This window comes from Nicotiana tomentosiformis, chromosome 2 (assembly GCF_000390325.3).
Source record: "Nicotiana tomentosiformis chromosome 2, ASM39032v3, whole genome shotgun sequence".
Lineage (NCBI taxonomy): Eukaryota > Viridiplantae > Streptophyta > Magnoliopsida > Solanales > Solanaceae > Nicotiana > Nicotiana tomentosiformis.
The window spans coordinates 91,187,316-91,201,336 of record NC_090813.1 but is presented as its reverse complement, the minus strand read 5'-3'; the positions used below and the strand labels follow the sequence as shown (position 1 = coordinate 91,201,336).

Below are 14,021 nucleotides of genomic sequence, written 5' to 3'. Positions count from 1 at the left end.
TGCCGTAGTCGACTCAAAAGTAATATTATTTAAAATTGAAGTTGATTGACATGAGTTCGATTAAAAATATAAGATTTTGCGCACTAGACTATACAAGATCCTCCAATGCCTTTTATTTTTTCTATTTTCTATCCTATGTCCGGTACCTATCTATCAAGTAAGACGAAAAATCATGGGAATTAAACAAACAAATAAATAAATAAAATGCAGTAGATACTAGATCGTTAGCATGAACTAGAACTTCCCCAAAATTCAATTATGAATTCGCAAATATTGGTTATTTAGAGAACTACAAATTAAACAATAGATAACATATCCACATATAATGCGTGTAAGTTTCAAACGCAGAATGTGTAAGAGGTTTATAAACATCCTTTTTTGTTGCACTATTTTTTCATTTTCTTCTTGGGAGTATGCATATGTACAGAGATAGTATAGAATATAAACACTTTATATAACATTCCCTCTAAGCCCAAGGCATCTATACACAAGATAAAAAATAAAGAACAAAAAAACGTGAATGCTGATAACAAATGAGCTAAACGTGTAAAATAAAAATTACAAAAAAAAAAAAAGAATAAAAGGAAAAGTTAAAAGAAAAACAAGGAGAATTATAAAATCAGGTTGGATATTAATAGGGGAGCATGTTAATGTTCTCCAACCTGTTAATGAAATCTCCAAATTCGCAAACCACTCTGAGCATCAATATTCTGGCTATTCCATCTGAATTCTGATCTCTATGATGTGAACTTGCATTTATATTTCTTATGCATGATTTTTTCGCCGGATTCCCTGAAGATTTTGTGAGAAAAATAACTGCCTGTATCATAGTACAGAAACAAGAAACCTCAAAAATGTTGCATCAAAATGGTATGTAGACAGTAAGCAGGTATTTCAGGAGACGGTACATATAAAAATGGGGACCCGGAGATAGTATTTCTCAACTGTCTATCAACTTGTGAGCACGAAACAGATAATCCAAGGAGGTACTGATAAGAGAGAGCTACAAAGTCAGTCTACCCTCAAAATTCACTAGTTAAGCCATGCCGGATCATTCCATTTATAAATCTGCAGCAACAAAAAACAAACCCGGTATAAGTTCTACAGAAAACAACAACAACAACAAAAAACCCAGTATAATCCCACCAGTGGGGTCTGAGGAGGGTAGTATGAGGCAAGTTCTGCAGAAAGCAATGTTCTATTATAGTAGGTGACTGGAAAATGTCTAGTTGATGCAACGGAAAATAGTTTCTCGACATTTATAAAGAGAATTTGCCAGATGCAGGATTTAATTTACCTCTATAAAACCGGGACCTATGACCGGCTTTTCGAGATTGACTATCCTGCTTGGTATCAAACTTCTGGGACTGATATAACAAGGGCCCCGAGTACGCAACCCTACCTTGTTGGCCATTGTAATCCTGGTCCATTTCAGAGAGATCACCGACCATAACACCAAGATGTAAACAAAAGTTGACGAACAGATATTTTCACTAAGTCATATTTTTATATGTGGATGTTGAAAAACGAAAATACTAAAAGTTGCAAAAAAATAGAAGAGAACCCCTCCTATGGGCATTAAGAAGCAAGCACAAAAAGTTTTAGCCAGCACCACTTATTTGAAGTAGCTAAGTTAGAGGAAGGATACTAACCACTGACGGTTCCTGATCAGACGAGTCAAACGAATCTGATCGTTCATGAAGACCATGTTGCCTATGGATAGAATGTTTGACAGTGTGGGCCCTACTTAAAAGCTCATAATTATCCTGCATGTTTGAGTCCCAGGTATCCTCAGCGTGCAGTACACCAGAAGGATCTACGGTACTTAACTTTTGACTTGTTGAATTGGCAGGTGGATATAGCCTTGTCGTTGCAGAATCCTGCTTTCCTCTTTTGGCCCATGCAAAACCACTCGATTCTGGCATTTGCACAGGGACAGAAAGAATGGTGCTGTCCCCTTGAGATTCATCAGTCATTTGAGAAACTTCTGACACTGTGTCATACAATGGTTTCATTGATATCCGTGAGATGGTAGCTCGTCTTCCTTTAGAAATGTGAACACTACCACCGTGGTTTCTACGAGAACCATGAACATTGGCCTCAACTTCCTTCAAAAGTACAAAGAAGACTTTCTCAATATACCATCAAAGAGGAAATGTGAATGAGTGTCTGTGAGATGAGACAGAAACCTCTGATGGAACCACTTTGCAGAAACTGCTTGGTTCTTGGAGAGCTTTCCGGGATTTTCTTGAAGTTTCAGATGCTTGTGCAGTGGAACTGGCTCTCTTTCTGAAAATGAAACACTCCTTCAAATTAAGCTTTTAAAGATGGTAAGAGAAATGCAAAGTCATGAAAGGTGCACTGTTACAAAAATATATAGGAGATGGATGAGATGTACAAATTTAATTCGTTAGATCTAGCCAACTCACTTAAAGCCCGTTAATGATATGTTTGGTTAGGTTGTCGAGATAACTTTGAAATACAGCATTTAACTAATGCTCAAAGCAGTGAATGACAGACAAACATCATGCTCTTTTTTTTTTTTTTCTTTTCTTTAAGTTTTATCGACTAGTGCAAGCAAATGCAGATATTGTTATTTGGCCTTTATTGTCTTTCTGTCCCATCCAGGGACTAGGTGCCCGTTGGATTAGCTGATTATAAATAGCTGATAAGTTTGAAGTGCTGAAAAACATTTCTAAGTGCTGAAACTGATATTTTAAATAAGCATTTACGTGTTTGGATAGACGTGCTGAAACTAACAATAAGCAGTTGATGTGTTTGGTAGAAAAGTGTTGATAAGCTGCTAATTCAGTGATGTCAAAGGCGCGCTTAAAGCGCGCTTACGCCTTGAAGCGAGGCTCAAAATATGTTGGGCGCTTCGCCTCGCTTTGGGTGCATCAGTGTCACGTCAAGGCTCTAAGGCATACTTTTCCTTACTCATGAGTGTAATCCTGAAAATGTGACACTAAACAATTGATATTTTACTTTATCGTAATTTTTTTCAATTTCTTTGTCCATATATTTGTTATTCATGTTTATAATTATTGGTCTTGGATTGCATATACATATTTTTATTTTTTCTCCAATTGCGCCTTTTTCATTAAAGCCCATGCTTTAATTGCTCTTTGCGCTTAAAGCCCCAACGGACCTTAGAGCTTTTTTACGCTTTTCGCCTTTGATAACACGCGTTGTTATGTTTGTTAAAATGACTAAAATATCCTTAAAACTTCACAAAAGATTATAATTTAAAAAGTTCATTTGTAAAGAAAAGGATGAACAACGAATATGAAATGAAGGGAAAGTTAGGAAATTTATTTTGGGAAAAATATTTTGTGAATTAAAAAATATTATTAACGATAAACTAGTAAAAACTTTGGTCAAACTAAAAGTGCTTATAAGCTAAAAAGCCATAAGTTGGGGGTGACCAACTTATGATTATGGCTGATTTTGGCTTATAAGCACTTGGCTTGTAAGCACTCGGATATTTACCAAACGCGTAGATAAGCCAAAATATGCTTATAAGCAAGTTTGACCAGCTTATAAGCTTGGCCAAACACCCTCTAGGCAATGATTTTATGCAACCACATGCAGTAAAATCCTTTCTAATAATAATAATAAAGAATTCACCTTCGCGCTTCTTCTCGGAACTTGGCATCAATTTCCTTGTTCGGTGGGTACTTAGGCAGGCTTGACGGGTCACAAGCATAAGGCTTTGTATTGAAATACTAAAAAAAGGTGAATGTTGAACCAGGAAGTTAGCAATTAAAGAACCAGGTTAAAAATTGATATGCTTAAGAACTAAACTGAAAATACTCAAAGTAGAAACTTCATTAATACCAAAGAGGAACAAAATACTAAAAGAAAAAAAAAAACAAAAAAGGTGACTCAGTCAAAATGGAAATTTTCCAGTGAGATAAAAACTCATATACTGCTGTCTTTGTTAAAGCTTACCTCAGAATTGAGAGCAGATGAAGCAGTTCCACGTTTATAAGGATCTATTGAAAGAAGTGTTTCAATAAGGTTCACGGCAGTTTTTGGTAATTCTTTACATCTATCTCGGAGGGTACTGTCATATGGTTGCTTGGGCTTAAACATAGTTGCAAGTGGAAGTTTAGACTTTTTCCAGTAATCATCAGGGGGGGTACCACAGAGTTTGAAAATTTTGTGCAGTTGCTCTACCTGAAGGATAAACAAAAACAGAAACTTTTCACAATTGACCAGAAACAGTGATATTACAAGGCATTCGATATAGGAGAACTTTTTAATCATTTTATATCATTTTGGGAGACTTCAGCCATATTTATTTAACACTATTTATTAGTCATGTCCCATTTTGCAACTTCCACAGAGATGTATATTATCAAATTCAAAAGAAGATTTTTGAAAACTACTGACCTCGGTCCTCCCTTTCAGGAGAGGCCTTCCAAAAAAGAGTTCTGCAAAAACACAACCGACACTCCACAAATCCACGGTGACCCCATAATTTGTTGATCCCAACAGAAGTTCAGGAGGTCGATACCATAATGTAACCACACGACTGGTCAGTGGTTGCTTGTGCCTCGAACTAAGGAAATTTGCAAGACCAAAATCTGCTATTTTCAGAATTCCTTCATTGTTTACCAAAATGTTGGAAACTTTAATATCCCGATGCATTATGCCTCGTGAATGGCAATGCTCTAGTCCGCTCAGTAGCTGCTGCATGTAGCATTTGATCTACTTCCATGCAAAATATAAATTCAGAGATAAACAAGCAGAATCTTCTTACAATTCTGTTTTTTCTTTTTTCCTTTTTGAAAGACAAGATATAGACACAAACAGTGATCTTAACACCGAATTAATGCTAGAGAGACATCATCAAAGATGAACAAACCTGTGAATCAGTAAATTTGATGTCAGGACATGATAATAATCCAGAGAGGTCATGTTCCATATACTCAAATACAAGGTAGATGCTACATGATAACCGAGAAGTGATTATCCCCTCCAGCTTCATGATGTTTGGATGGTCAAGTTTGCGGAGAATTGCAATTTCTCGTGCCATAAATCTGACACTATCCGGTTGGAAATTGTCAAATCGCACCTTCTTTAGGGCGACCATTTTACCACTTTCGATATCACGTGCTCGGTAAACACTGCTATATGTACCTTGTCCAATCTATAGATGTTGAAAGCAGAAAAAATCTTCGTAAGAAGAAAATAATTTACATTAGTAGGGTGATGATATACAATTACAAATTACCAGTCCTAATGCCAGTGACAAAGCTAATCTCAAACTAGACAGTCAAGGCCTAAATAGGCAGTTAAATCCCTCAATATAAACCATATCACCTAAATCCCAACTCAGAGTCGAATCTATCTCTCTCCGGTTTTCTTTCAGATTTAACAACTCTGACTATAAGCTTTTCTTTCTTCAGAGGTAACATATAATCAAATTTAAAGGCTGAAGATTGAGTATGAACTAATGATTAAGCATGAGGTGGCACAGCATTTCTCTCAGAAAATTATTCTTCCAAAATCACCTCGATGGAACAGCCGCGAAGTTTCAATTAATCTACTATGCCTTCCCGAATTAGTTAACATTGACCATAAGAATCCTCTGTATCCAACTGCTCCTTTTCCCAATAGTAGATAACCTTACCTATGTGAGTTTGAAAACACACCAAATCTTAAACCCAAATAAAGGAGGAGGATAATGATAGGATGACACCAGCATAAACATAGTCAAAGTACGATGAAGCTGAGAAATTTTTAGTCTTGAAATAAATGCGAGTCGTTCATTACTATTTATTAAAAGAATAGGGCTATTACTTCAGGTTCTTATCAATAAGTACAAGAATCAGTAATTTCTAGATAGTTTCTTCCAGGGGGTTCTATTCCTTTTACCGCAACATGGCTATCTAGCAGTCTAACTTCATTAGTGATGCCTAAGAGTTCATCATTATTTCTTAGAGCTGAATCCATTAGCTTCCTTACATGATTGATTGCAGTAAAGTAGGAGACAATGACTTGAACTAATACCTAATCTATAATTGGCATATGCCAGAGTTGCTTGAAGATACTGAAAGGATAACTCTTTTATGCTGCATACACAAACATGAATACAAATGCGTATGATGAAAAATTATCATAAACTATTTGCACTTCTTAATATATCCAATGAAGCTAAAATTTGCAAGTTCAACTAGGATTTGTGCTAGTTTTTTTAACTATCAAAACCTTCAAAAAGCTGGGAACTTGGCCACATAACAAAAGAAACTACAAGAAGAATAAGGATCATAAAATAACAACAAACAACAACTACCCTCAGTCACAAAACAAGCTCCATTTAAACTCATTCAAAACCAGAAAAAAATTGGGGGGGGGGGGGGGGGGGGGGGGGGGGGTTTACCTGGATATTAAAAAATTAGAAAGTCATTCTTGGTAAATGATTAATGTAGTAGCATTTAAGGAATGTAAAAATTGCCCAACATATAATACCGGAAATTTTGTTTTTTTGTTTTTATGGCATTGCCGATTGCGCCTTTCCGTTGAAGCTATAATTGATTTACCTTTTCTAATTTCTGGAACATGTTCGATCGAAGAGGCATCCATCCCTCAATGGCTTCACCAGCAACGGCAGTAAGCCAAGCTGGCCAACCGGCAGCCAAATGTTCACCTTCATTTAACCTCCCAAATTTAATGCTAAAAGTAGCCCTTTTTTCAGAATTAGCCCCTTTTTTGGAGGAGGAGGAGGCTCTCCTCAAATTCCCAGAGAATCGGCTGCGGTGGACAGAATTATCCTCCCCTTCTTTATCAGGCTCCTCTTTGATCTTCTCCAATGGGGCAAATCCAGCTGCCTTTATATGCAATAAATGATCGCCATTGTCTACAACAGTCACCGACGATGAATCGTGGACCGGGGAATGGGACGTGGCTTGCTTGGAGCTGACGCAACCCATGACCCATAACCCGGATAGAGAAAATGGGTCAAAGGGAGGTGAAAATAGTAATAAAAAAAAGGATCTCTACATTAGCTCATTGGGTCTGCGTAAAAAGATTGTTCATTTGGAAAAGAGTTCAAAGATTTGCGGAGGAGGAAATTCTATTCATCAAATGGGGAATTTTAATTTTGCGAGATATGCGGAGAGGAGGAAAAAAGGGATTTTTTTTGAAAGCCAAGAAATTAGAGTTGGTGCGGAGAGGTGCGAAAGCAGGGGAACAACAGAGAAAGGAGAAAGAGAAAACATCAGTAGTACAATTAACATTTGTGTGGGTTGTGTTTGTGGGTCCAAATAAGAATCATCATCTGCTTTTTCTTTTTGTTTTTCAGTTTTGTCTTTGTGTTTTCTGTTGCGACCAATTCATATACGCCATTTTACGAAACTGAGATTTATTTACATGCAGAGAGAAAGAGGCAAATTGGCGCGTAGGTGAAATGTAGCCGTTAGGAGTTCGTTTTCTTTTTCTTTAGGAGGGAGATGGGGTCGTGTGCTGGTGAGCTGCTGGTTCAAGAAGAGTGTGAACAAACAAAGCCAACTAACTGCTCAACCACTCATCTCTATCTTCAGATTATTGAGTAATCATTTGTACAAAATAATTTTTCAGACTTGGACGAAAGACAGAAAGGCATGACGCTCTTACTATATTTCTTTCCAACTACGGGTGGTTTGGAAAGGATTTATGTAATATACAAGGACAATACTATTTTTTTACTCTCAGTATAATTTTAACTGGTTGTAGCAAATTATTTTTCTATTTTCTAGATTATCATATTATTTTTTAGTATGAAGTTACATAATGTTGCTATAGGTTAATTTAACCTTATTGTGTAGAAGAATTCTTGCACTTCCGATACATAAAACTTATTTAATTTTTTGAAAATGAAGCGATATACCACCATGTTACAAGGTATCTACACTGATATAACACTCTTCCAAGCAATTATTTCCCAGTAATTAATTAAATTCACACATCATAACCCGGCTGGTATACACTCCACAAAGGAAATCAAGCAATGAGGTGATTCAACAACCATATGCCAACATCGTTACTAAGTCCTATTAAGTAAAGGAAATGTGTTTAGTCCCAAGCATCTTCGTTCATTTGGCACCGCATGGGGTTAAAGGGGAGGATGTCAAAACCTTACTCGGGAGAATTACAATATAATACGCGCCATGACACGGATGTATGAATTTAGCTAATGAGCTACACAAACAATATTGCATATATCAAGGATATTACTTCGTTATATAGACTGAATGAATAAACCCTCCTTTTTCAACTTGTTTGTTCTTTTCTCATGTGTGCTATCTATCAAAGGCAAATCTGTCTTAGAGGTTGACCATGATCTTAGGCCTCGCATAGGAATAAGTTTCCCACGTTTCAGGACCCAGGATATGTACATCTTTTTTGTACGATAGAGCACTGAGAAAAGTAAAAGCATACTCGCACCTGATGGTTATACAAATCATATTAATTAATCCACCATTGTTAAGTGATAATTTTAAGGTGAGAATATGTAATAATTAACTGGAGTTGAGTCACAAACGTGTATATGAAAAAACATGTTTTGCATTCACTGGGGTGTATAAACACCAGGTGGCTTCTCTGGTCAAACCACGACCAGGCAGATTTCTTGGTTATAAAATTAGAAAGCATATTATATCCCTTCTGAGAGGCAAAGCCCACAACTTTAAGAGACCCATAATTTTGCTCGTAGATATACTTGGTTCCATGACATTCTCATCCTTACGCGGAATAACTGAAAAGCAAAAATAGAATCAGCTATTAATAAAGAGATGCAAACCAAATATAAGTTCATATTTAAATGGTATCAAAAGTTGGCAACTTTGCTTGAATCAGCTCCTGTACTCTGCTGGTCTAGAGTTTGAAGCTGACCTCAAGAAGCTTCAATGACAAGGACAAACTATACTACCCTTTTTTACTCTAACAATATAATAATAGACAGCTTTTCTTACTAAAGTTAGAAGTTCAAACAACATCCTTTATTACTTTAATTTGGTAATGCTACTTACGCTGCAATCCTTTCACACACGGGTATTTCATTGTTGTTTCCGAAACCCAAAATATTTGTGAACTGAAGGCCTCCAAAATAACCATTCCTTACTTTCTCAACGCTAAGTATCTTTGCTGGGTTTTATAAGCGGGAGTATCATGATTATGCTCGCCTTTGTAGGTTGTTATTGCTTTTGGATCAGTTGAAGCCCTCAAGACTTGTTTGCGTACTTTGCATTTAGGATATGTGCACCGATAATAATCCCTGTATATCATGTTTGGAAGCATAAGGGGATACGTCAAATAAGCGAACAGTTCAGGAGAAGACGTATGTTTTAAAAATGTTCAACAGTAACAAGTGAAATCATATGATGAGAGGACAAAGAACTAGCAGGTGCTTAAACGAGATATTGCGGCTGACGGTAGCACCTAATTCTAATCTCCAAAAGATCTTATAACACTTGTTTGTTTCTATCGGATCCATATATAAGGATTTCTAAATTCTGCCACATGCTTTCGCATACAAAATTCATACATCCAGTACTTCCTGTTTCGTACAGAAACTTGTCAGTGTTAATTTTTCCTCTGGTGACTCTAGCCACATAATACACTCAGGATTCAAGAGCGCTAAATCCCGACTCTACACCATTAAATTTACATGTGATGGTATTTTCACAGAATACAAAATAAAACAAACATATTCCCCAGAACAGGGAAAAGGAAGTATTATGGTAATTTTTCCACGGCCCTATCCTATAGTGCATGGCATAATCCTGTAACCAGACATAGCAGATTATCTTTCATTGACCAATATGTTTCAACAACAAAAGCCAAGTTAATAATCACAAAAACCAATATTGAAATATTACCATCAAATTCTTCAAGTTCAAAATTAAAATAGCATCATGAGCGGGCAAATCAGATGGGCTTCTTACAACCAGGATCCACTTTCTTATTATTTCCATCTGAACCGCACTTACATTTTCTATTTCTTGATGCCGACCAGATTTTCTGGATAAGAGTTTGTAATAGCAACTAGGACACATGAAAAAAGGAAAGAGAAACAAGCAAAAGCAAATAATTAGCTTAGAAGGGACAGTTATCATCCATGTCATAAACATGAGCTCAAGAATCAAGAAATCTAGTTTGGTGAACAGGAAGCAAACCTAACCTTTAGGATACTAGGACTGTGTTAGCCCAGACGTCATTAAAAACATCACATAATGTTTACAAGCATCAAATCCATGAATTCAAAAAAAATTGATGATCCACAACTTCAAAGAGAACTATATTTACAGCTTCCCTTTAGTATTATTTGAAAAAGGATTGTCCTACAACTTGCCCCTGCAGATCCAATGTGTTCATATTATTAGCGTTATGCTGTAAATATTCATGACGCAATGTAAAAATTCGAAGCATTATTCAGTAATATTATACATCAGAGCCAGAAAACATGGCCTGATTGATTGCAAGTGATGTTCTTAACTACAGGGTGGAAGTTTTATCTTCTGTCAGACTTCATACTGTATCTATTTCAGAACTATAGTTTGTAAAATCCTGATAGGCAAATTATAAACTATGGGTTTTGGCATATTAGAAAATGACAAGGAGATAAACTAGCATCATTTCCTGGACATTTACCAAAATACATGATGCAAGCACACACAAGTTCTTTAGTATAATAAAACATTACGCAAAACAAATTCCATAAAGAACAGCAATTAACATTAAATTGAAGAAAATCTTGCAGTCGAAGATATATAAGTACCTTAGGTTCTGATTTCCCTTTACCACCTTCTGCCCATATTTTCGCCAATTGTACCCGTCCTTTACAACATCAACTTCACTTCTCGTCGGCAGAACAATCTTGGATCCAGCTACTGTGCCATGTGATGAAGCTAGTGTCTTAACTGCTTTCTTCCTGCGTCACAGTAACTGAATTAGGTACCTACTTTTGTTGCTCTACATTTTCTCTTCTTGTTTTATAACAGAAGGATAGGGCACTAATTGCTCATGAAAGGAGAACTCACTTTCTCTTCGCATCTGGTTCATCATGTCCCTCGTCTACTTCTATCAAATAGTTTTTGGTTTCAGCACGTTTTCTTTTCACAAGAAGTAGAGATGCCAATTGGGTTGAAACCTGGTCAGGACGAGAAGGGGAAGACACATCTGAGCTATTCACTACTGTCCTATCATGCGTGCGAATGTCAGGCCGAACTTCCGAGCAGTCTGTACCATTCAAAGCAGAACCATCCTTTCTTTTTTTGCTTGGTTGAGGAAGTTCATGGTTGTGCCAGCCATTATATGTGATCTCAGTTATGTGACCATCAACGGATCGCTCAACCTTCTTCTTCGCTAGACATTTGAGATGTGTGCACTTATAGTAGCTCCGAGGGCATTCACTGGCCTTACCCATCTTCTGGCCATATTTTCTCCAGTTATAACCATCACAAGCTGGTTTATGGAGAGCACCAAAGGATGTCATGTTCTCAGATTGAGAAACCTCCGGCAGTTCAAACTGCTTACTTTGCTTGTCTGATGGTTTGTTATCCAACCTAGTTTGCAGAGGTCCCTTTACCTGCAAAGAAGATTCCTTTGGATCAGTCGACAACTCATGTCCTAATGCTTCTGCTGAAGCCACCTGAGAGGAACACTGATCTTCGGCTTGCATGTGCATGTAAGAACTAGAAAATGCAGGCTTTGCTGTAACATGTGCTAGAGCCTGCTGGTGTCACATTCCATAGGGACACTGCAAAGCCTTGAAATATCATAAGTAACAACATGATGCCAATGTAATTAGATGACTTTTAGTTAACTATTTCTATAACCAACCATTGGGTGCATCGTAATTCATAGACTATTTATGTAGGAATAGTCTCTTCTAACAATGGAAAAGCCCAAAACTGGGACATCCCAAAATTTAGGTGTCGAACAATGAAGAAAATTTTGCTAGGAATCTAAAATATCTTCTCCCATTTTTTTTGGATATATGGGTGATGGCGAGATTTGAACTCAAGACCTTTGTCTACTCTAAGACTATGTCGACTTATTTTAGACATGCCAATTACCAGGGGCGCATTCAGTGTTTTGCCGTCGACGCAGAGTATGGATATTTATGTGAAAACCCACCAAAATTTAAACAAATATTATATCTAAAGTCATAATTTTAAATGAGTTGAATGCGAACAACCTTAAATGTTGAACCTATCAAGTTAACATCCTAGATCTACATCTGCCAATTACAAGCTAAATAGTTTGGAGTGCAACTCTTTTAAAACTTAAAGATTATGATAACTTATGAGAAAGGTACAAAATTCAAACTATTGAATATCATTAGTTTAGTACAAATATAACAAAAGTACATCATCTATTCATACTTGAGCTCGACAGGCTTTCATTTTCTAAAAATGGTAAAAAACAGTATGATTGCTTGGATTTGCAATTACTTCCATCTCGATGTATCAAAATAAACAATCATTTAAAAATGCATCACTAATACTATTTCGCAGTTCATTTTTTATGTGCTCCCTTAATGAGAATGCTCTTTCTACCGTAGCAGTAGCAACAAATAAAGTCAGACTGTTAGAGTAAACTTCACAAGTAAATAAGACATTGAATTCTAAATTGTAGTAATAATGCTATAGGATTTAGTACTAAGAGAATATGATTATTAATTAAATTAATCCCATAAAATTGACAATGGCAGTCCAAAGAGAGATGCTTCCATGTTTGTTTAATACAATTATACAAATAAATACTTAATTATCATTATTAGTGGTAGTATTTATAATTGAGCTCACATAAATAGGAATCCTAGGTCCTACTAATTTGTGAAAAACAGAAATCATAAACGAATCAAAGTCAAAGTATGCTTGAAATAAATCGAATCTATATTAGTCAATAGAAAGAGGTGAAGAAGACCTTTACAGTTAACGGAGTTATAGAGATAGGTCTACAAAGTGCCGCTGCCGAGGGGTGACGGAGGTTGGATCTCGCCGGACTCCGGTCGCTGGACGCCGGCTGCTTTCCGTAGTTGAGTATGACTGAGATAAGAGTGCGTTAGGAACTAGGTAAGGGTTTCTGGATATGGTTAAAAGCAAAAGGGGGGAAACAAATGTTTGACTATACTATTAACTTGTTGAAAACAAGCTAACTGCTCAACCACTCATCTCCATCTTCAGATTTTCCAGTTAATTATTCTTGTAATATGATACCAATAATTGTTCTGACTTGGAGGGAAAGACGGAATATAAGTAAATTATTATTCTATACTAGTTTCTAGATTACAATATTAAATTTGCAATAAAGAGTTACAGGGAGAAATTCAAAAATAGTCAGATTTACAAGTAATAATTAAAAAATAGTTACAGTTTCAAATATAATTGAAATTTAGTCATTTTTTATGTAAAGATGAATTTGGACGAAAATACTGTTCAAAATCCGAAAAATATTCCAGCATAACATACTCCAGTTTCAGTATAATATATCGGTCCAGTATAATATGATGGAAGTTCATACATAGGTGCTTTAATCTCCAATATATTATGCTGAAACTTTTCGCGTGTTGAAGTTCCAGCATAATATGCTGGAAGTTCATACACAGGTGCACCAATCTCCAGTATATTATGCTGGACCGGTCCGTGTTGCACCAAAATAGTGGCTATTTTTCAATGACTTTGCAAACGCTGCCTATTTTTGAATTATCAGTCCGAAAACTGGCTAGCATATGCTATTTTTACAGAGTCCTTATATGTTGTTATTCTAATAAGAGCCCGTTTGACCATGAAATTTTTTTCATTTTTTCTCGAAAAAATTTCACTTAAAATTTTCAATTTTCATTTGAAGATGAATTTTGAAATTTTTTGAATATTTGAAAAACTCTAAAAAATTATTTTTCAAAAATTTCACTCATATCAATCACAAGAATTCAAAAACAACCCAAAATTTTATTTGTGTCCACACACCACTGATTTTCAAATACTATTTTCACTTGAAAAAAAATCACTTTTTTAAAAAAAATTTACAAT

At 36.0% G+C, this 14,021-nt stretch overlaps 2 protein-coding genes across 11 annotated transcripts; both read right to left on the bottom strand.

The window, feature by feature from the left end:
* Positions 1-354: 354 nt before the first annotated feature.
* On the bottom strand, positions 355-7,315 carry LOC104116181 (protein IMPAIRED IN BABA-INDUCED STERILITY 1-like). Of its 5 annotated transcripts, none has more exons than XR_011414094.1 (10): positions 6,549-7,315; positions 4,871-5,155; positions 4,396-4,713; positions 3,952-4,179; positions 3,628-3,725; positions 2,190-2,289; positions 1,653-2,108; positions 1,298-1,421; positions 946-1,068; positions 355-820 (listed from the first exon to the last, which is right to left on the bottom strand). XR_011414094.1 is itself a non-coding variant. In XM_009626989.4 (9 exons), the coding sequence occupies exons 1-9, from the start codon at positions 6,936-6,938 to the stop codon at positions 1,061-1,063; spliced, it is 2,007 nt and encodes a 668-aa protein (XP_009625284.1). In that variant the 5' UTR covers positions 6,939-7,314; the 3' UTR covers positions 355-1,060. The 5 variants fall into 5 exon arrangements, 1 of the variants encoding a protein (XP_009625284.1); XR_011414095.1 differs by having other exon boundaries at positions 355-792; XR_011414092.1 differs by having other exon boundaries at positions 909-1,068; positions 6,549-7,314.
* Positions 7,316-8,778: 1,463 nt separating this feature from the next.
* Positions 8,779-13,236, bottom strand: LOC104116182 (probable WRKY transcription factor 3). Of its 6 annotated transcripts, none has more exons than XR_011414090.1 (5): positions 12,916-13,236; positions 11,025-11,572; positions 10,763-10,915; positions 10,166-10,338; positions 9,040-9,259 (listed from the first exon to the last, which is right to left on the bottom strand). XR_011414090.1 is itself a non-coding variant. In XM_070195743.1 (5 exons), the coding sequence occupies exons 2-5, from the start codon at positions 11,477-11,479 to the stop codon at positions 9,606-9,608; spliced, it is 936 nt and encodes a 311-aa protein (XP_070051844.1). In that variant the 5' UTR covers positions 11,480-11,572; positions 12,916-13,236; the 3' UTR covers positions 9,187-9,605. The 6 variants fall into 6 exon arrangements, 4 of the variants coding, with proteins under 4 accessions (XP_070051846.1, XP_070051847.1, XP_070051844.1 ...); XR_011414091.1 differs by having other exon boundaries at positions 12,922-13,215; XM_070195743.1 differs by lacking the exon at positions 10,166-10,338 and adding an exon at positions 9,864-10,029 and having other exon boundaries at positions 9,187-9,767.
* Between the last annotated feature and the right edge of the window lie 785 nt (positions 13,237-14,021).